The 20,996-nt window shown below is 40.7% G+C and overlaps 1 protein-coding gene and 1 long non-coding RNA gene across 4 annotated transcripts in view; one reads left to right on the top strand and one right to left on the bottom strand.

Annotated features, from left to right (window-relative positions):
* Positions 1-794: 794 nt before the first annotated feature.
* LOC123775795 (uncharacterized) lies at positions 795-15,744 on the bottom strand. The gene is made up of 3 exons (XR_006775165.2): positions 15,698-15,744; positions 13,322-13,399; positions 795-1,045 (listed from the first exon to the last, which is right to left on the bottom strand). It is a non-coding gene; the product is annotated as an uncharacterized LOC123775795 (long non-coding RNA).
* A 66-nt stretch (positions 15,745-15,810) lies between these two features.
* PI4K2B (phosphatidylinositol 4-kinase type 2 beta) overlaps positions 15,811-20,996 on the top strand; it is a 29,903-nt gene continuing 24,717 nt past the window's right edge. For all 3 annotated transcript variants that reach the window (XR_006775176.2, XM_087864249.1, XM_045771397.2), the window contains exon 1: positions 15,811-16,289. Coding sequence is in view for 2 of the 3 variants with exons in the window: in XM_087864249.1 (XP_087720375.1) it covers positions 15,995-16,289 (295 nt within the window). In the remaining variant the exon portion in view is untranslated. The remainder of the gene's footprint in view (positions 16,290-20,996) is intronic.

Raw genomic sequence — 20,996 nt, 5'->3', positions numbered from 1 at the left:
CCAATAATTGGTTTAACCACATCGAGCTGCCATTACTTGATCATTTTTTTTACATAAAAAAGAGACTACTTCATGTGGTTCAATATAAAATATTCAGTTAATACTTGTTGAATATACTACTATATTCAATGCACCATGGAAGGTTGGAGGAGTAACGGTCGAATGAGAAACACACTCCATCTCTGCAAAACCCCAGTGAGAGAAATACACACCAACTACTATTTAAAAGAGAGTTACGAATGTACAAAGTACTATGAGATTATACTGATAAATATGCATAGGAAGAACATATAGCAAAGTGTCAGTAGGGACATGGTTGGTGGGAGTTTATAAAGTCATTTTTCCATTTCCTTATTTCTATTTTAAAACTTTTTATTCAATGAACATACATTATTTTGTAATTAAAAGATCTTGAAAATGTACCATGAAGGTTGCAGAATTGATGGCTATTAGTAAATACATAAAAACTAAAGGATTTAAAAGTTAAAATAGATGAAGCAACCTAAGTAAACCAAACGAATGAGAGACTGAATATACAAACAGACAATGGCCAGACCATATATAAAAACAGACTCTGACCCACAACCTGCAGCAACAGCCTGGGAAACCAACTTATTATCCGTAGTAACTACCCCAGGAAGCCAACCTCTATCTGCAAGCCAGACGATGATTTCTATCCACCGGCCATTAAGCTAGACAATAATCTCTGTAGCAACTGACCCAAAACAACCAGGACTTGATTATTAGGTGAACTTCCCTAATTTTTTAACTTTGGACCAGTGAAAGACAGCCCACTACCCATGCCCCTAACCAATCATATAGAATGCCCCCTTCTAGTCAGCCCACCTCTGGCTTCCCCATGCCAACAGCCTCCAACCAGGACATACCTGAAGCCTTCCCTTTGTTTCACTATAAAACTTTCCTGCTCCTCTGCCCGCCTTTCAGCCTCTGCCAAAACGCAAGTGATGGTGGCTGACTCCTTTGCTACGGCGAGCTCTAAATGAAGACACCTTGCCTGCTCTCATTTGGATCATCTTCATTTATTCTGCAGAAGAGAAAGAAAAATAAACTCAGGAATGAGCTTAGCACAGAACGCAGATAACAAAGGCAACAAAGGCATATGCATTTATGAGAAATGAGCATGATAGTAACTCTCCATACCCCACTAACCACAGGGAGTAGCTGGGTTCTGATTAAGCCCCAAGAAGATGGAGTTATTTCACTTCTTTGTATTTCCTTCTTCATACCCTCTTCCAGCATGGTTTACCCCCAACCCCTTAACCCGGAAAGGAAAATCCCAAAGCACAAAATGCCTCTGCTATTGTTTGATCTTTGAATGCTGATTCAGAATTAGAAAGACCTAGGAACCAAATGTAATCACTGAAATTCGACTCCATGAGGGAAGGGAGCGTGCCTGTTCAGCTCAGTTGAATGACTGAAATAAACACATGGATGCATCCAGAACATAAGCACCACATGGAACCTGCAAGAAGACAACTCACATGATGAGCTCATCTCAAAAACCTATCTTACTTTCCTGAAGTCCCCAGACCAAGGCATGGTCAGAGAAAACCGATGACCCAACACACCAAATGTGGCCCAAACAGACTAGCCACACGGGAGCCAAAGATCGGGGTCATCACTCCCTAGTCATTTGTCCTATGATGCTCAGTGCTTAGTTGGATACAGCTGCATTTCTAAACTCTATCTTTCTCTCATGCTCACTGGGTAGTAAACATGAATTGCTATTAATAATAATTTTCCACTGCACGTCCAGAATAATCCATCCAGAGAAAATTGGAACTTCTTCTTTGCTGAGGTCCAGTCCCATCAATTTGATGCTCATTTTATAGAAAGGCCATTGAGCAAAATTAATGTACCCAAACAAATAGAGTTTGTCCTTGTAACTGATTCAGAGTATGACAGGAAACAAAAGGGCTGCCTTAATGGCCTCCTCTGGGAAATTTATTTTCAGAACATTGAGTTATTTTCTTCTACTCTACCAGATTACATTAAAATCTTTATAAAAAAAAGAAAGGAAGAAAAATAAAACATAGCTGTCTGTTTTCATAGAAATCACTTTGAGATCTAGCTTCATTTAAATTCACTTGTTATTGTCCAAGTCAAATAATGTTATAATCTCAGGATTATTTTGCTTCTTTCCATTTTCCATTTTTTTCCCATTTTCTTCACACTGCCCCCAGCGTGTTTTACTCCCAGCCTCTTAACCTGAAAAGGAAAATCTAAAGCCACCGTGTGCCAGAAATGAGGGCACCTGAACCTATTTAAAATACTACCATACCTTGCCATGAGATAATACTTTGGACCATTATCCAAAAACGTTGGTCATTTTTTTTCTGCTATATTGGAAAGGTCAGTGAAGGTACCTGCCTCACTCTCAGTCACTGGAAAAGAAAAAAAATATGCCCCTTGCAATCTCTGGAATGTTCTATGCCACATGATCTGCCTGCCTCCAGACCTCCTCTATCACAACCGACTGGACCTACAAGCAGCCCATTCATGGGCTAACCTTTGAAGTGATGAGGCATGAAAAACTCTATCCAAACAGGAAAGATAGTAACAAAAGAAGCCAACCAGAGTGCCCTGTTGGAAATTAGATTAGAAAATACGAAGAGAGAGTCAGATGGGTGGCAGGAAGAGATTCTGAAAATTTGCAAGGAGAAGGCAAGAGTGAACCCATAATCTTCACAAGCAGTGACCACAAGATCTGGAAAGCACGACCAGATGAGGAATCAGCAGGTAGCAGGAAAAGGACAGATGAGATGGGGCAGTGCTGAATCAGCAGGATGGCAGGCAATTGGTGACCCCTTGCTGTTGGGGGGTGGGGTGGGGAGAGCTAGGAAGAAAGAAGCTACTTCCTGGCCAGGTTTCCCTCAAGATCGGCTGGACAGTAACTTCTGTGACATGAGTTTCCAATCATCATGTGTACGCTTAAAAAAAACCCCACAAAACCCTATTGCAGGAACCTGAGTGTGCATCACTTTTTTAATACAAAAGAGCTGGACATACACACTCCTCTGAAAACTAATCTTTGTCACATCTGTTCTACCTTAACCTCCCTGCACAAAGAGGAGGAGCAAAGGGGAGAGGAGCCTGAAGTTATAGCCATGAGGTCTAATCAAGCTCTGCTACAGATTTGTGGGGTAATCATGAGTAAGGTATTTTTCATCTGTAAACCTATTATTTCAGCAATAAAATGTAGTTGGACCAGATGTGTTCCCTTGGTAGCTATTTACTGAGCGCCAGCTATGTGGCAAGTTCTGTACTAGCTGATGGGGCAAGACAGTGAACTAACCACAGTTTTTGCTCTTTAGGCTTACGTTCTAGTTGGTAAATGGGTAAACAGGTTATTACAAAATTGGGTGATGTTAGCGCTAGGTAGAGAGTTCATTTGGAGCACCTAATCTGGTTGGGGAAGGAGGCCCACAGAGAAGTCTTCCTGGGGAAATTGAGACCTGGAAGAGGGTGTGGGCGTGTTCTGGCTGGACAGGAGGAGAAGGATAGTCTATATAATGGTTAGTTTTATGTGTCAACCTGGTTAGACTGTAGTGCCCAGTTATTTAATCAAACACTAGTCTAGGTGTGGCCATAAAGGTATTTTGGAGATATGGATCACATCTATAATCAGTTCATTTTAAGTGAAAAAGATTACTCTCCATAATGTGGGTGGGTCTCATCCAATCAGTTGAAAGGCCTAAGAGCAAACACTGAAGTTTCCCAGAAAAGAAATTCAAGACTACAGCATCATCAACTGCTATCTGAGTTTCCAGCCTGCTGGTCTGACCTACAAATTTTGAACTTGCCAGCCCCCACAATCACATGAGCCAGTTCTTCAAAATAAATCTTTTATATCCCATTCATTCTGTTCTTTGGAGAACCCTGACTGATACAGTCCATATGCAGGCATAGGTGCAATCCCTGAGAGAGGAAGCCAGAAGGATGGGTTACAGAAAGTGGGGAGGGAAGCGTCCAGAGCTTGCAAACCTTTGTAAATCCAAATAAGGTTTCTGGATTAAATTCTAAGTATCATGTGAAGCCACTAAAACTTTATGTAGAGGAGGGACATAATTACAATGCAAGTTGAGACGATAACTCTGACAGCTCTACAGAAGAGAGACATGGGGTAGAAGGCCTGGCTGACAGCTCCGGTGCCTGGTATCTTTTCCTCCCTTACCTCCTGCCAGCAGAATTATAATTTAATCTGGTGTCCATCTCTTCAAGGTGATTCGGCAAAGTGGGATCATACTCCCAACTCCAAGAATAAATGAAGATTGTCCAAGTCAGTACAATGGTCTCATTCTCCTTGTCAGTGATTGGTTCACTGTAGGCATGTGAACCAGTTCTTGGCAATGAGCTTTGAGGGGAGGGCTATCGTGGGAGAATTATGGGAAAGGTATTTTCAGTTGTAGGGATGCACTAGGGGACAGTCTCTTCCTGCTTCTGGATATGGCCATGTCTGGGTATGAATCTGCTTACAACACTGCATAGCCATGTTCACCCATAGGGTGGCAGGCTGAGAGTAAAGCCAACAAACTAAGCATGAGCTAAAATGATAAAGAACCTGGGTCTCTGGTGACAGTGATGAGCCCGAGTCCACCTGCTCCCCAGACTTGCCCACTTGCTGGTCTTCCTCCTTTGCAAGATAATGAATTTCTTTTAAACCAGTTTGCTTTGAGATTTCTGTTTTTGCTTTCCATGACAACTATTTTGGGGGCTAGAGTAGAAATAAGAGACTATTAGAGTGGTCAAGACAGAGATGATGATGGTTTGGATGGGGCTAAGAGTGATGAAGGGAAAGAGAAGTTGATGACTTAGCTATTTCAGAAGTAGAATCAACAGGGTGAGGGGTGAGTGGATGGAGGGATGAATAGATTAAATCATTAGGAAAGTGCCATCCATGGCACTAAGACAATGACTGTCTAAGACCATTTGGGCCACTATAACAGAAATATCATATGCTGGATGGCTTATAAACAATAGAAATTTATTTTTTGCACTTCAGGAGGCTGGGAAGTCCAATTAGTCCAATTAGTGGCACCAGATTTGGGGTGTGGTGAAAGACCACTTCCGGATTCACAGGCAGCCATCTTTTTGCTGTGTCCTCATGTGGTGAAAGGGGACACTGGAGCTCTCAGAGATATTTTTTTTTTATAAGGATACTAAATCCTTTAATGAGAGCTCCACCCTCATGACCTAATTACCTCTCAAAGGGCGCACATCCGAATACCATCACATTAGGGATTAGATGAATTTTGGCAAAACACATTCAGCTTTTGCTGATTTCTTAATAGCTTAATATGTCGTTAGAAAATTTCTTGTGGGCCACAAATGATTGCAGTTGTACTTCTGAGTTTCTTTTGCATCTAACTCATTGGCCAACAACACTAACTCTGAGATCAATGTTAAAAATAGTATCCGGGGGCGCCTGGGTGGCGCAGTCGTTAAGCGTCTGCCTTCGGCTCAGGGCGTGATCCCAGCGTTCTGGGATCGAGCCCCACATCAGGTTCCTCTGCGAGGAGCCTGCTTCTTCCTCTCCCACTCCCCCTGCTTGTGTTCCCTCTCTCGCTGGCTGTCTCTGTCAAATAAATAAATAAAATCTTTAAAAAAAAATAGTATCCGATAGGCTGGTGATGGGTATTGAGGAGGGTACGTATTGCATGGTGCACTGGGTGTTATACGCAAGTGATGAATCATGGAACTTTACATCAAAAACTGGGGATGTACTGTATGGTGACTAACATAATATAATAAAAAAATATTATTATAAAAAAATAAAAATAAAAAAAGTATCAGCATAAGTTTCTTTGTTAATCTATGTCAGTGTCCAGAAGTCTAACTGGGAGCAGAAATGACTGTGCAGCCACTCTCAAGTGCTTCCTCAGAGCCAGGAGAGACCATTTCCAAACAGCCAGAGCTTTCTTGAACAAATAAACTTATCCTTTATTCTGAGCCCAGCTTAATGAGAAAGCCTAGCAGAGGAGCAGTCTCTAGAAGGGGGTGGCTGGAGGTCATTTAGCATAGGTGGGGCATCCTCATGGATGGCTTGAACAGGTGTGGATATGTTTATGAGCATGTTCGTCTTATCCCCTCCTTAGCCTTTGATTGCACCTGGATCCTGGCAGGTGGGCCTGTCACACACTCAGTGAGGAGGGGACCATGTGAGGAAGCTCAGAGCGCCTTCGAGATGTCCCCCAAAATGAATGGAACCACATTCAGCTTGTGGTGTTTCATAGACAGATTTTCTGGCAGGTTTTCTTCAACAAAGAGTTTTCATTGCGAAGTTTAGAACCATGGTCTTTTCATCCAAGGAAAAAAGCGTAAATCTGGTCACATGCAGGAAGCAGTTTTGCTTTTGCTCACTCTGTTTTGTGATTACTTTTTAGGTTGGTTAATGTTTTCCTTTTTTGTAAAGCTGTACTAATACACATACCAAGGCTTTGATCGGGGAAGCTTCCATCTGATAATAACAGGTGCAAGTTACTGTGATGGCATTTTATAGTGGATTGTATAGCTCCCCTTGACTCTCCCACCCCCAAAATGCATATCCACTCATAAGGTCACCTTATGTGGAAATAGGGTCTTTGCAGATATGACTAGTTAAGATAAGGTCATACTGGATTAGGCAAGGCCCTAAATCTAATGACTGGTGTTCTTATAAGAAGAGGAGAAGACACGCAGAGATACACCGAGAGAAGGTTGTGTGACTTTGGAGCAAAAATTGGAGTGATGGGTCTATAGGCCGAGAATGTTGGGAGCTACTGGAAGCTGGAAGAGGCAAGGAAGAGCCTTTGGAGGGAGCGTGGCCTTCCCGACACCTTGATTTCCAGGTTCTGGCCCCCACTGTTGGAGAATAAATTTCCGTTGTTTAAATCACCCAGTTTGGGATAATTTGTTAGGACAGCCCCATGAAATGAAAACAGGCTTCAAAGGCTGAGCCACAGACTCTCTGGAGGCCCACACCTGTCACCTGTTTCTTTCTCTCTGTTTGGGACTTAAGGATTTGACCTATTTTCCTTCTCTTTCAGCACCTGCTGTCACCCACTCACCTGCTCTCACCCAAGCCCAGCAGCGGGTGGTACCCAGTTTCCCCAGCTCCCCATTTTCCTGCTGACAAGTTCATGGCCCTCTCCTTGTTTTCAGTGCTTTTTTGTTCTTTACTACAGACAAACAGGCAACCACAGAAATAAGAATCCCGGGGGAATGACAACGTTTATAAAAGTTGTTAAAGCACAGTCTTGCTCTCTAATTCCTGGATTTATCTAGCACCTGCAAATTCAACTGGCACTTGGGGATCCTAGCTTTCTATCCGTTAAAAAGAAAAACAAAATCTGAGTTGTCTACATCTATACAGTTACAAAATATTTTAAATTTTTCTTAATATAAGCTGCACAAACTGGAAATATCAGTGCATTTTAATGAAGTATATGCGTTTTTAACCACCACCACAGCTCTGCATCCCACGAACCCAACCCCATCCCTATCCCAAACCAGGATTTTGGAAAAGCAAATCTGACACTCTTTTCTTATCTCCCTTCTGAGTTAGGCCCTTAGGGACTAGGCTCGTGTCCTTTTTGTTCAATCTGGAGCATGGGGCTGACCAACCCCCTCCCTCTTTTCTTGCTGAGATGTAAGCTTCCCTTCAGGAGCTCCTCTTCTCATTTGGCAGTTGTTGTCATTACCGAAAAGGTCATGATGGCCCTTGGCTGACATTTGAGAATGTGGATTTTGGGAGAGTTCCCACCACTCCTAGTAAGTGTGAGTCACTGTACCCAAACTACTTGTGGAAACAATAAGGGTTATGCTGAACACTTGCTTTGCTTCTAGGGATCTGGAATTTTGAGAGATGCTAGGCAGAGAGTGCCTATATGACCAGCCCCCATAAAAACCCTGGATCTGAGTCTCTAATGAGGTTTCCTCATAGACAATATTTCACAAATGTTGTCATGACTTACAGTTTGGAGGAGGTGTGAGTGTCCTGTGTGATTCCACTGGGAGAGTGCCTGGTTTCCTCTGCACTTCGTCCCATGTACCTTTTTCCTTTCTTGATTCTGCTTTGTATCCTTTTGCTATAATAAGTCACGATGAGTATGATTATATACTGAGCCCTGTGAGTCCTCCTAGTGCATCGTCAAACCTGGGGGTGCCCTTGGGAACCTTCAACATGAATTGTCTTGGTGATATTTGGATAGCAGATATCAATGCCACCAAAGAGGAGTTGGGGGTGATGGCTTCTACTGCAAAATTCATTTACAGAATTCTTTTAAACATCATTTTACTTATTCATTCATTTGTTCATTAATTTATAAAACTTTTGTCAGGTACACACTATGTTCTAGTCACTCTCCTACTGGGAACTGGAGGAAGACAGAGAGAACTATGGAGAAGAGAACAACATATCTCTCTTTGCAAGGGGCTCCCATCTTCAAGGCACCTTCGAATAAGGAAATAATCAAACTTCAATGGGAGAGGGCTCCCCATCAGAGGTCAGAGCAAGGGTTTGGGGAGAATACAAGGCAGAGACATCATGATGTCTGTTTAGGAAACTGGGGACAGTATTCCAAAGGAATTGACATTAAACTAGGGTTTAGATGCCAGGTAGCTATAGATCAAGTGAAGAAGAGGGTAAGGATATCCTGACAGCAAGTATAGACACAGGGACATGCAAAAACTGATTCTAGAAAGAGGGAGAAGTTCAAGATAGCTGTAGTTGGGATGAGGTAGAACATAAGGCTTACGTCGAAGGTTAGAGCCCAGGCTGTGGGAGGAATTACATGCCGTAGTAAATTGTTAGGTTTGTTTTCGTGTTTGTGTTTTGACGAGCAATGGGATAGCATTAGAAATTAGTGACAATGATCAGAATTGTGATTCCGAAAGAACTTTCCACTGATATCCTGAGTAAAGAGAGGCTGCATAAGAGAGTGGCTTAAGAAGATGAAGCCAGACCACCTGTATTTGGTGTTAAGTCTGCCACTTAGGTCTGGGTGATCTGGGACAGATTACCTAACCTTCGTATGCCTTAGTTTTTCCATGGGTAGAGAGGGGATAATAAGAACCTCTACCTCTCTAAGTTGTTGTGAGGGTGAATATGCTAATAAACTCAAAGTACATGGCACAGCAGCTGACTTTCAGTAAACTCCAGCCTTCATTAATACTGCATTAAAGCAGCATTTTATTTGTACATAAGTTTTTGAGAACAGATTCTGCTTAAAGCAAGATCCAATATTAGTGTAAGATAAATTCTGGAAATGACAGGGAACTGGGAGTGAAGTTTTTCTTAAATATATCTGTATTCAGTTCACAACATACACATGTAAATATTGAAGTGGAGCAGAATACAGATTGAAGGGCTCCTCTAGAAGATCTCTGTGTTTTCTCAACGTAATAATAGATTGAAGCAAAAGTCCACTGCAGCTAGATCAACAAAGCCAAAACCAGATTATCAACCCAGTGGCTATCATCAGTTTTACTCAAACAGTAGTGTTCTCTGTTTTCTGTATTTACTGATTGCATAGCAGTTGAACCACAACCTTCAATATCACATCTAATTAAAACTTTCACGTTAGTCAAATACTTCTTGTTTTTTCTCATTGCTATAAAAACTTTGTAATGCACTAAAATCGTTTTGAATGTAATTTTTTGGTTAAAAAAAATTCAAATAGTATGAAAATGTATACAGAAGTAGAAGCTCCAGAGTTTCTTCTTCTTTTTTTTTTTTTTCAGAATTTCGGTATAGAAGGAATTTAGCGTATTTGGAACATTCTTCCAGCTAGCCTAATAGCTATCACTCAATTCCATCAAGATTCTGCTGGAGTGTTTGACTGTTGTGCTTGTTTCTTGCTGCTGTTGGCATTCCTTGGCTCCCCTGGTTTGTGGCCACATCACTCCAATCTGTGCCTCTGTTTCCATGCATCTTTTCTCTCAAGCCTCCCTCTGCCTTTCTTTAATAATACACTTGTCATTGGATTTAAAGCCAACCAAGATAATCTAGGATGATCTCAACCCAAGATTCTTAACTTAATCACATTTGCAAAAACCTTTTTTCCAAATAAAATAATATTCACAAGTTTCAGGGATTTGACGTGGACATATCTTTTGGGGGAAACACCATTCAACCCACTACAACTACCTTATGTAAGACAGCATCTACCCATTTACACCACCATCATTCTATATTCCCCATACTGCATAGTCCTTTCTCATAGCCTATGCTATCATTTTATATGCTAAATCCTCTTCATTACTTGCTATTGTTTATCTCCCCCACGAGAATGGAAGCTTCTTGAGAATAGGGATGGGTTCATTCCTCTCACTCCAGTGCTAGAATAGCACCTTCACACAGTAGGGGAATACGCTTTTGTGGAAGGGAGGAAGGAAGGAAGGAAGGAAGGAAGGAAGGAAGGAAGGAAGGGAGGGAGGAAGGGAGGAAGGAAGGAACTAGGACGTTTTTAATCTGTGTCTGCTTAGTAAGTATGGCTTTCTCCTTAGATTGGAGGAAAGAGGGTTGCTGATGGAGCTGGACCAGTACCAACAAGCCACCCATGGTCCTGCCACTTGTATAGAGAGAAAAGCAGATCTCCTTTCCGCCCCAATCTCTAATCTCACATTCCCTTTCCAGAGGCAACCATGGTTATCACTTTTCTGTGTGTATTTCCAAAAACATTCAATGCATGTATATGTACCTAAGATTAATCTTCAACAGTATTTTAGAGTTATGTGTTCTGTTCACTTATTAGAAGAATCAAACTTTTGTTTAACCCTTTAAGCTATCCTTCACATACCTTTAAGCAAAAGTTGAGAGGGCTATGGACTCACTGAATTTCCAATTCAATCCAAGCTCTATTCAGACCCACAAAGCCCAGCTTCATAAATGCCCTAAATCTCTAATCTCACCCTTTGTTATTCTCCACCCTGGGTTCTAGCCAGAGAGCGGAGCTGTGGTCAGGACCTTCAGCAAAAGGTGAAAATCTTGGCATGAGATTTGTATTGAAAGGCAACACAATGAAGCCCTTGACTACCTTTTGAACCCAGTGTCTTGCTTTTCTCTCTCTCTTTCTCCCATTCTTTTCATAAACAGCTGTTTCTCAGCCTGCAAGTCTCCTCCTAAATGTCATCTGCCCTTGGGGCACCTGGGTGCCTCAATCAGTTGGGCATCTGGCTTCAGCTCAGGTTGTGATCCCAGGGTCCTGGGATGGAGCCCCAGGTGGAACCCCACATCAGGATCCAGTTTCAGTGGAGAGTCTGTTTCTCCCTCTTCCCCTCTCCCTCTTCCCCTCTCTCTCTTCCCCTCTCCTTCACTCATGCTCTCTCTCTCTCAAATAAATAAATAAATAAAATCTTAAAAAAAAAAAAACCCGCAAACCAATAAAACTAAATGTCATCTGCCCTGAGGGCCTTCCCTGTCATCTATTTGCCCAGCAAAAGGCAAGAGGTGGATTGCTGAAACAAATGTCAGAAATTTCAGGTGAGATTTTACTCCAAGTCTCTCCCCTCCTCCCAGATTCTCTTTCTTAAACACCTTTCCTGATCTTTGCCCCATGGCACTTAGCATACTGTATTGTAATTACCTCTTTATTTGTCTGTAAGTTCCACGTCCTCATAATCTCCGTGAGGGTTAGAACCTTGAGCCCTTTGCAGAGTTCTGAGTGTTGTTCTACAAATTATAGAATCTGAGGGAGTCGTGGAATCCCCCTGAATTAGTAGACAAGTTGGTCGTAAATGCAAGTGGCCTGGGGGCCCCCCGAAATGTGGCTGGCATCTAAAGTGAGGACAGTTTTATGGGAGACTGACCCCATATCCTGTGGAATCTGTGCTAACTCTGGATGGTTAGTGCAAGAATTGAACTGTAGAATACCAGTTGGTGTAGGAATATCTATCCTGAATCATCCAAAGGCTCCTTGCTTCAGGGTGTAAAAAACCTGAGGCTCCCAACAAAGATTAGATTTAAAATAAAGGTTTCAGAAAAGTCTCCTTAAACAGAGGCCCCATAAGATAGCAGCAGTGCTTCCTGCATTTTCTTATTAAAGGAGCATTATTGTAAAGGTGATGGTGACATTAGACATGGTGCATTTAGGCCTGTGTTGGGATGTTCTGAATATATAGATATTGTAGAATGAGACTGTGACAAGTTTCATTTAAAGATCTTGCCTCTTCTAGACCCTGAGTACTATCAAAAAATGTACTCCCCTAAGGGAATATTCCATGGAAACAAAGTAAAATATCTGTGAGACATACTGAAGGTAGCAGAGCCTTCAAAACTGAGATGTTGACACAGGGACATATTTTACCATAGTCACGTGAATTTTTAAAAGTCTGCTTTGACTGATTGATTTGATAATGTAGCCTGGCTTTACCAATTAACTTTTAAGTTAGATGTTTCACACACATTGAATGAGTCAAACCTATGTTCCAAGGTTTTGATAACATAAAAGCATTTTAGCAAATAATATCATATTGGCAAAAGTTCTATAAAAATGTTAATATTTTTATTTTCCCAATTCTGAGTTAAAAAATAAGGTGCGTTGAAGTGAAAGAGTTACAGTGCAATTATTAATAATTGGATACATCTTTAAAAGCCTTTTTAATATACTTCCCAGAAATTGAGAAAGTAAAAAACTCAGAGGAGGACCTAAATGAGGTGCCTGATGATTGATCATAAAAATAAGTTTTGGTAATAAAATATTCTGAGATTTTTAGCACGTCTTAAAAGAAAGATCAAAGATTTGAGTGACATTGCTATTATAAAATGTTTCCCATATTCACCTATTTATTTGAACAGATTTTCTCAGCATTTATGTCTATAAAACTAAAACTACAAATGGAACTGATGCTGAATCCTGCCTTATCAAGCAATAAATAACAGTCCAGTATTAACATGTAAACTACTGACAAAAATATAGTACCATTTACCTCATTAAAGGATACATTTCCAATAAAATATGTCAAAGGAGATTATATCGGACTAAACTCTTTATGGATAAAAACTAAACTTTGGGGAAAATATAAAAACAATTATTTGAAGATATTGGAAAGCAACCGAAAGCAGGCAGGCAGTAATTGAAAGGATGGCACTCTTCAAAGAATTGAAATACAAGTATGATTTATGCTTATATATCTTCTCATGATGAGCGGATTACTCAGTCTGTACTATGAAAGGCACCAGGAAGTCAGTCAGAAAGCCACAGTCCTAATGGCTTAAGGATGGAGTCTGGGGATACCAGAACAACTAGAAATTAAGGAGGGAAATCCTGAAGAGGAACGAGTAACAGAGGAGAGAGCTCCAAAATCTGCACGTACACCTTACCCAAATCCTTGGTTGACTTCTGAACTCAGTGCATGAGGGAGACTCTAAGGAGCCCAGCAAAAAGCAACATCAGGATTGCTGAAAGAAATGATGGAAATTTTCAGGTGAAATTTGAGTCTAGACTATTTAACTACACACTAGACTATATCAACACTTGTCAGAGGAAGATAATTGAATCTAGAGGCTCTACAAAATATCATCCACAAAATCCAATATACAATTTAAAAAATAACAAATATGTAAAGAAATGGGAAAATCTGACCCATAGTCAGGAAAAAAAGTAATCAATAAAAATTGACTCTAAGATAATTCAGATATAAGAATTAGCAAAGATTTTCAAACACTTTACATATATTCAAGGACTTAAAAATATATATGGTCATAATGAATTAACAGATGGACAATGTTAACAGATATATAGAAACTCTTTAAAAAGAGCTGAATGGAAATTCTAGAACTGAAAAGTACAAAATTTGAAATACACCCACTGGGTGGGTTTAACAGTCAGTTAGAAGTGGCTGAAGGGTTGGCAAAATTTAAAAACAGATTAAGAGAAATTATATAATCTGAAAAACAGAGATAAACCTATTTTTAAAAAATTAACAGAGCCCTACTGACCTTTAGGACAATACCAAAGAGTCTAACAGATATATATTAGGAATCCCAGAATGGGACAGGAAAAAGTTTGAAAAAATAATGGCTGAACTATGAATTCCAAATTTGTTGGAATACATACATTTACAGATCCAAGAAATGCAAGCAAAACTCAAACAGGATATATATAAAGAAATTTATATCAAGAGCATCATGGTCTAGCTATTGAGAAAGCAAGGATAAAGAAAAAATCTTAAAGGCAACTAGAGAAAACAACATAGTGCAAACAGGGTGGGTGGGTGGAGGGACATAATTCAGAAATAATGAAGGGTAAAGGACAATGAAATTACATTTTTAGAATTGAACTTGGAGGGGGACAACATAATCCAGAATTCTATACCTAGAGAAATTATATTTTTAAAAATGATGGTGAAATAAAGATAATTTCAGATAGATGAAAACTTAGAATTTATCACCAGCAGATCTATATTACAAGAAATGCTTTAAAAAAATTTTTCAGAGGGAAGGGAAATTATACTAGTTGGAAATGCAGATCTTCAGAAAGGAATGAAGAGCACTGGGGGAAAAAAAGAGCACTGGAAATGGTAAATATGTGGGTAAATATAAAACACTATACATTGTTTTCTTAATTTCTTTATAAGACATGTAATTGTTCAAGACAAAAAGTATTCACTATACTTAAACATATGTGGGTCTAATATATATGACAATAATAACATAAAGGTTGGGGGATAAATAGAACAACACTTTCGCAAGGTTCTTACATTTCACATCAGGTACTACAATATAAACTCTGTACGCTGAGATAACTTAAGGATGTATACAGTAAGTGCTAGAATAAGCACTCAAAATTAATGCAAAGAGGTGTAGCAGAAGATCAATAGAGGATTTAAGATGAAATATGAAGAAATATTGATTAACCCAAAAGAAAGCGAGAAAGGAGGAACAGAACAAAAAAGGATGAAACAAATAGAATATGATTGCAAATGACAGTAAATCTAAATCCAACCACATTAATACTACATTAAATGTAAGTAGACTAAAAACTCCAATTGGTAGGCAGAAATTATCTGACTATGTTATGAAATGTAAATAAATTTTGAAAAAGGTTGAAATCTTGGTGTATCTTCTCTGGCCACAACAGAATTAAATTAGAAATAAATATTAATTTCTAGAAAAGCCCCTACATATTTGGAAATTACACACACACTTCAAAGAAGTGAGTCTAAGAAGAAATCACAAGGGAAATAAAAATCTATTTTGAAATGATGAGAATGAAAACACAACATAGCAAAAATTGTGAATGCAGATACAGTAGTGCATAGAGGGAAAGGCATAGCTTTACTTAAATTTTTTAAAAATAGAAAGGTCCAGAATCAATAATACACTCTTCTACTCTAAGCAGCTAGCAAAAGAAGAGGAAATCAAATGTAGCAAGAAGGAAATAAAAAAGCTCAAAAGTCAATGAACTAGAAAACAGAAAATCAATGGAACCAAAAGACAGCTTTTTTGAAAAGATTTTTTAAAATGGTAAACTTCTCGCTAAATTAGTGGGGAAAAAGAAGAGACAAAATACAAACAACCAATGTCCAGAATGTCTGGACAAAAGACAAGGTCACTACTCTCACGTGCTTGTAGTGGGGGTAAAAAATGTTAGTCACAGAAATAAATATGTAGGTATGAATTATGGTACACTCTATGAAAGAATTCTGCAGTGGCAGAGAGGCTGATTTAGGTTGGAGGAGATAAATTAATGCCCACCTCGGCGCTCCTCGACCACATCCACCCCACCTCGCGTCTTCCCGCTCCAGCAGCTGCAGGTGACGGCCCCGCCCACCACCGCCCCCGCCCTTCCGCGCAGGCGCAGGGTTGGCGCGAGGTGGGGCGCGGCTGGCGGCTGCGCGGGGACAACCGCCCGGCTGGCGCGGAGCGGGCGGTACGCCTGTGAGGAGGTCCTCGACCCGGCCCAGCCACTGCGGTCCCCCGCGATGCCGAGGCCACAGCCGGGCAGCTCGCCTCTCTGAGCCGGTCTCAACGCAAAAGGCACGGAGGGAGGCCATGGCGGAGTCCTCTGAGCCCGGGCGGCTGGCGTCCGCGGACGGCGGCGGGAGCCTGGAAGAGGAGGACGACGAGGAGCGGGAGCCGCTGCTGCCTCGGATCGCCTGGGCCCAGCCACCTAAGGGCGCCCCGGGGAGCGCCGTCAGGCTCGTGGAGGCTGCGGGCGAGGAGGGCGTGGCTTCCCCTCGCGAGGCTGGAGACGAGGAACTGCTACTCCAGTCCTGGGACGCACCCAGCCGCCCCTCGCGGAGCGTGAGTTCCCGGAGCTCGGCCTCCGGCCGGACCCGGAATGCAGGTACGACCCGGCCCTTACCACCACCCCGCAGCCCTCCCCCCGCGCGCGTTGGGGTCGCTGCCCAGCCGCTCCTGGGGTCCCATCTCTGTCCCACACCAGCATTTGCCTGGTAGGAAAGGCAGTTAGCCAGGCAACCTTGCCATCCGGAGCACGGACCAGGGGGTCAGCTTCAGGTCGAACCTGGGACACCTTGCCTTTCTCTCTGCTCCCCCGTTTCTCCACACCTTTTCCAGGGGGCATAGGCCACCTCACCTAAAGCCTGTGGTTGTCACGAAACTCTGATCCTTCGGGCCTCCCCTAAGAGTAAGCCTAAACTTTTGAAATCAGACACTGAGGAAAACTTAGCACGGTAAAATGACGTAAGTTGTTTGCTCAAGTTTGGACTTGAGGTTTGGATTAAGAACCCAAGTTGTGAATTTGCAAGGCAGATGGATGACAGCAGAGAAGAGATGCACAGCAAGAATATCTAGGTGCCACTGGGACACGTTTCAAAACTTTTGCTGGTTGATGTTGTTATTGTGACGTTAGCCAGAGGGGACAGAGGCAGTTGAATTTCTCTAGCTGCTATCTCTCTTGCAAAGTTTTCTTTCTTGAGTCATTTCTATTCTTATACTCGAAGAGGTGAGGGGCGGCACTTTTTCACTATGAAGTGGACCGGTAGCCTCAGGTGGAAAAGAGGGTAATTGATCTGATGTTGAAAACTAGTAAGAAGTGTAGGCATACTCTTGCAAGCATGGATTATTTGTTGATAAAGTAAGTTTTTTGGCAAGTTGAGTTGAGTAAGGCTACTTTTATAGTAAAATAGTGTATACTTGTGTGATTTGTAACTGGAGATGAGACGGCCTAGTTTGTAAAGTTATGATAACATCTATTTGTTGGTGGTTGGGATGGTTTAAGTGAGATTGTGTGTGCACTGTGCCTGTAGTAGAACTCTGTATGTGCTGGCTTAAAAGCCACAGAAAATGTGGTTTTAATTGATACTGCTTAGTTTCCCTGGAGTTTTTAGATTTTACATGTCCTGCTACCATTACACTAATGGAGCGCCTACGATTTAAGGAATTTGGGATAGAGTAGGTTATTCAAGTTGTAGTTGAACTTATATTCAGACATCCTCTCAGGCAGGTAAATCAGAGAGGCCCAAGAGAACCAAACTTTCCCCTAAAAGTGTTTCATGAATAAAGCTTTAGCAAACTGATCTGACATGCAGCTCTGCTGCCATTATGTTAGCTAACAGGTGCATTGACCGTACATTGAACAGAACAAACATGATGATCACAAATAGGCCCACATTCACCTAGCTACGTAATTGGTTTCTATATTACCTAGAATCCCTTCTGTAAAGTAACTAAGATCTGTGTGGCTAGCTTGCTTTTTCCTACCCTACAGTTACCTGTGTAGCTAGATTTTAAAAGAGCCTAAGACCTTGAGTGTGTTTATTCTGTGAAAGTAAGGTTTTGGGAAAAAAAAAAATTAAGACTAGAAAAAGTAACAGTGGGATAGAATATAGTACTCAGAATACAAATGGGTTGCTAAAGAGAATTCCTCCCTTTTTAAATGGTAATAATTTATTTATATCACAGTTTACAGTTTACTAAGATCTCTTTTTGTATAGTTCATTAATTCTCACAACAGCACAAGTTCTTAATCACCCTCACTGTGTTGTGAGAATTGAAAATGAATAAAGCTGTAATGACTAGTAGGTCATAAAACTTCAGTGGTAGGCCAAAGTCAAGTATACAGGAAGTGGTAAAGCTAGAACTGAGCCTAATTCTTCTTTGTATGTCCTGCACTTTTTCCATTTTGCTGTAGGTCCCAAGTATTATAAAATAGCTGTTACTTGTGGTTATAAATGCAGGTCTTATTTTTAACTGATTTAAAAATAGTTTTGAATTGTAAAAAGTATTTTAAAAATTTCAAACCAGTCTCCTAAAAAGTTTATGATTGATATAACTAGATCTTTAAGTTATTTTCTAATGCATCCATTAACTTCCTTTGCCCTTTACCACAATTTCCATGAAGCCACCTCTCTAGTTCTAAGAAATCCTACCTTTAGATTGATATTAACATCATTTATCTTATGCTTAATGCATATGCATTTATGCTTAACTATTTTGTTTATGTAAATAGGAGCTTTATGTACTTTAGCCAGTGGAAGAATGTCTGTAACCTTTACTTGAGCAAGACACTGACAAAGTCTAGAACCAGCATGATCATGGTGTTGTTGGGTCAGTGTCAAAGTAGAAAGATTAGTGGCATTCCTTGTTCTAGTTGTCATTTTAATCAGTGAGTTGGAGAGTAATAAAGATGATAATAGTTAATAACTAGGAAACAGTATGTTAGGGCATAGTTCTATGCACTTCACTTATATTAATCCATAACTAACCCCATGAAGTGACTACTATTTGTTATTCTCATTTTAAGGAAGCACAGAGAGATGAAGTGACTTCTCAGGGTCCCAGTTAATACAAACCAGGAGCACTTAACGGTTTTGTTGGAGAGCCTACAATTAGAGAATGGTGTTAGAGCACAAAGAACTACCAAAATAAAAGGAAGTGTGTATTTATAAGCCTTTTAATGATTCATGATGCCTTATAAATGTATGAACAAAATGACATCATTTAAAAGGAAGAAAGATGTGGATGAGAAAGAAGATGATGAAATAAATAAGACGGAGGCTGGAATAAGAGTACACAAAATGCACATGAGACGCTCGGTGCAGGCAGCACACAAATCTGATCGTTAAAGTTCCTGAAGAGCCAACTTGAGAGGAGCACAATCAATGTGCCCATAAAGTTAAACTAGTTATTTGAATCAAAACAGACAAAGGAAAACCTGTGATGTATCTTTTGGAGAAGAGACTATATGATGAATAGTATCTTTGTAATAAAAGTGATAAGTTTCATAGGAGTAGATCTTATAACTTCCCTGAAGCCCATTTTAATAGAAGGACATTCTAATGGGTGGTGCTATCAGTATTGCTGGATCCGTATTCTAGACACTGATAAGCTGGCTGAATTTAGAGGAAGATGTTAGAAGAGTAGATGCCCTGTGTGTCTTGACAGTCTCCATAACTGAGCTTTTGAAAGGTAGTGAGTGAGCAGCCACTTTGCCCTGTCAAGAGATGATTCTTCAGTCAGTAATGAGAAGACACCCATTTTTTGTTTTCCATTTATTGCCAAGATACATCAGTCTCAAATGCTTGAGTGCCTGCTGGATGCCCATGGAAATTGAGGCCTTGGGGAAACAGTGGTGACCAGATATCAGATGCAAGTTCAGTCACTAGCCTTGTCCCCACATAGCTTTATAAAGCCTAATAGTGGAAATGGTCAATTAAAACAGTTCCAACAGCTGGTATATTGGGATGGGGAAAACTGAGGGTTCCCATTGAACTGTGCCCTGGATTTAGGGGCCAGGGAACACTTAGCAGAGGAAACTATCTAATTTGAGACCTGAAAAATGATTGGCCCTAGAACTCGCAAGGGCAGAGTTCAGATCACCAAACTAGTGAGCTAACTACTTTTCTTTTTAGAAAATATTCTGGTCAGTGGGTAAGATAGAATCCCAACCCCTCAAGTGAGGAGGGGCTCATTTTGGTTTATTTCTTGAAATGAGAACTTGATAATTACCACATGGACTTACATAAAAGGTTTATAAAGTGGATTCTCTTCCTCTGTTTTCAATTCTGGTTACTAAAGGACCAGTGATAACCCTTAAGTGTGGTCAAGGGGATAGTCTGTTAATAAGTAATTGTGAGATTTATCAAGGGCCTACTATGTACCAGGCACTGTTTTTTAGCACTTGGAGTATACCAGAGAGCAAAACAAAGATCTCTGTCCTGGAACTTAGATCGTTGTGTTATAGTGTTATAAGTGATAAGATGGAGTTGAAGGCTTAATAAGAATTAGTGCTGAGGGGGCGGCTGGGTAGTGCGGTCGTTGAGCATCTGCCTTCGGCTCAGGGCGTGATCCTGGCATTCGGGATCGAGTCCCACATCGGGCTCCTCCCCTGGGAGCCTGCTTCTTCCTCTCCCACTCCCCTGCTGTGTTCCCTGTCTCGCTGGCTGTCTCTCTGTCACATAAATAAATAAAATCTGTAAAAAAAAAAAAAAAAAAAAAAAGAATTAGCGCTGGGAAGGAAGTTTGGAATATACATGGGGAATAGCATAGGCAAATGTTGAGAGGATGTGCTTCATATCTTATGAAAAGTGAGGAGCTCAGATAGGACTGGAACTTGACTAGAAGATCACCCCATCTTAGAGGAGACTGAAAGGGAGTACACAGAGGTAGAAGTGAGATTTTCCTCAGAAAATTCTTTGGTACACAAACGAATCAAAACCCTGTAGTTTATTCCTTAAGAGAGGTAACAGTAATTTTACCTGAAAAAAATTTTCTTTTAATTAAAGAAAATGCAGCTAACCATGCCCTTCTATTAAAAATCAAAACAAGCAGTGACTACAAACCTTCAACCCAAATCTCCGTAGCACATCCAGCTTGAGGCAGCATAACTTTTGGAGGTATCCTCTGAGTTAAACTAATTGCCGGATGTACATTTAAGTAAGTAAAATGAGGAAAGCTTTAGGATGTAATTGTGCGTTATGAGTTAAAGAAAAATTATCTCCTAAAAAAATAATTTATTTGATTTTAGAACAGTTGATATGTGGTCATTTTTTTCTGCCTGGTAATTAGATGGTAGGACCAGTTGTCTTCT

This window comes from Ursus americanus, chromosome 8, assembly GCF_024610735.1.
Source record: "Ursus americanus isolate L20-20 chromosome 8, mUrsAme1.1.p, whole genome shotgun sequence".
In the NCBI taxonomy this organism is placed as follows: Eukaryota; Metazoa; Chordata; class Mammalia; order Carnivora; family Ursidae; genus Ursus; species Ursus americanus.
This window is presented reverse-complemented; position numbering and strand designations above follow the sequence as displayed.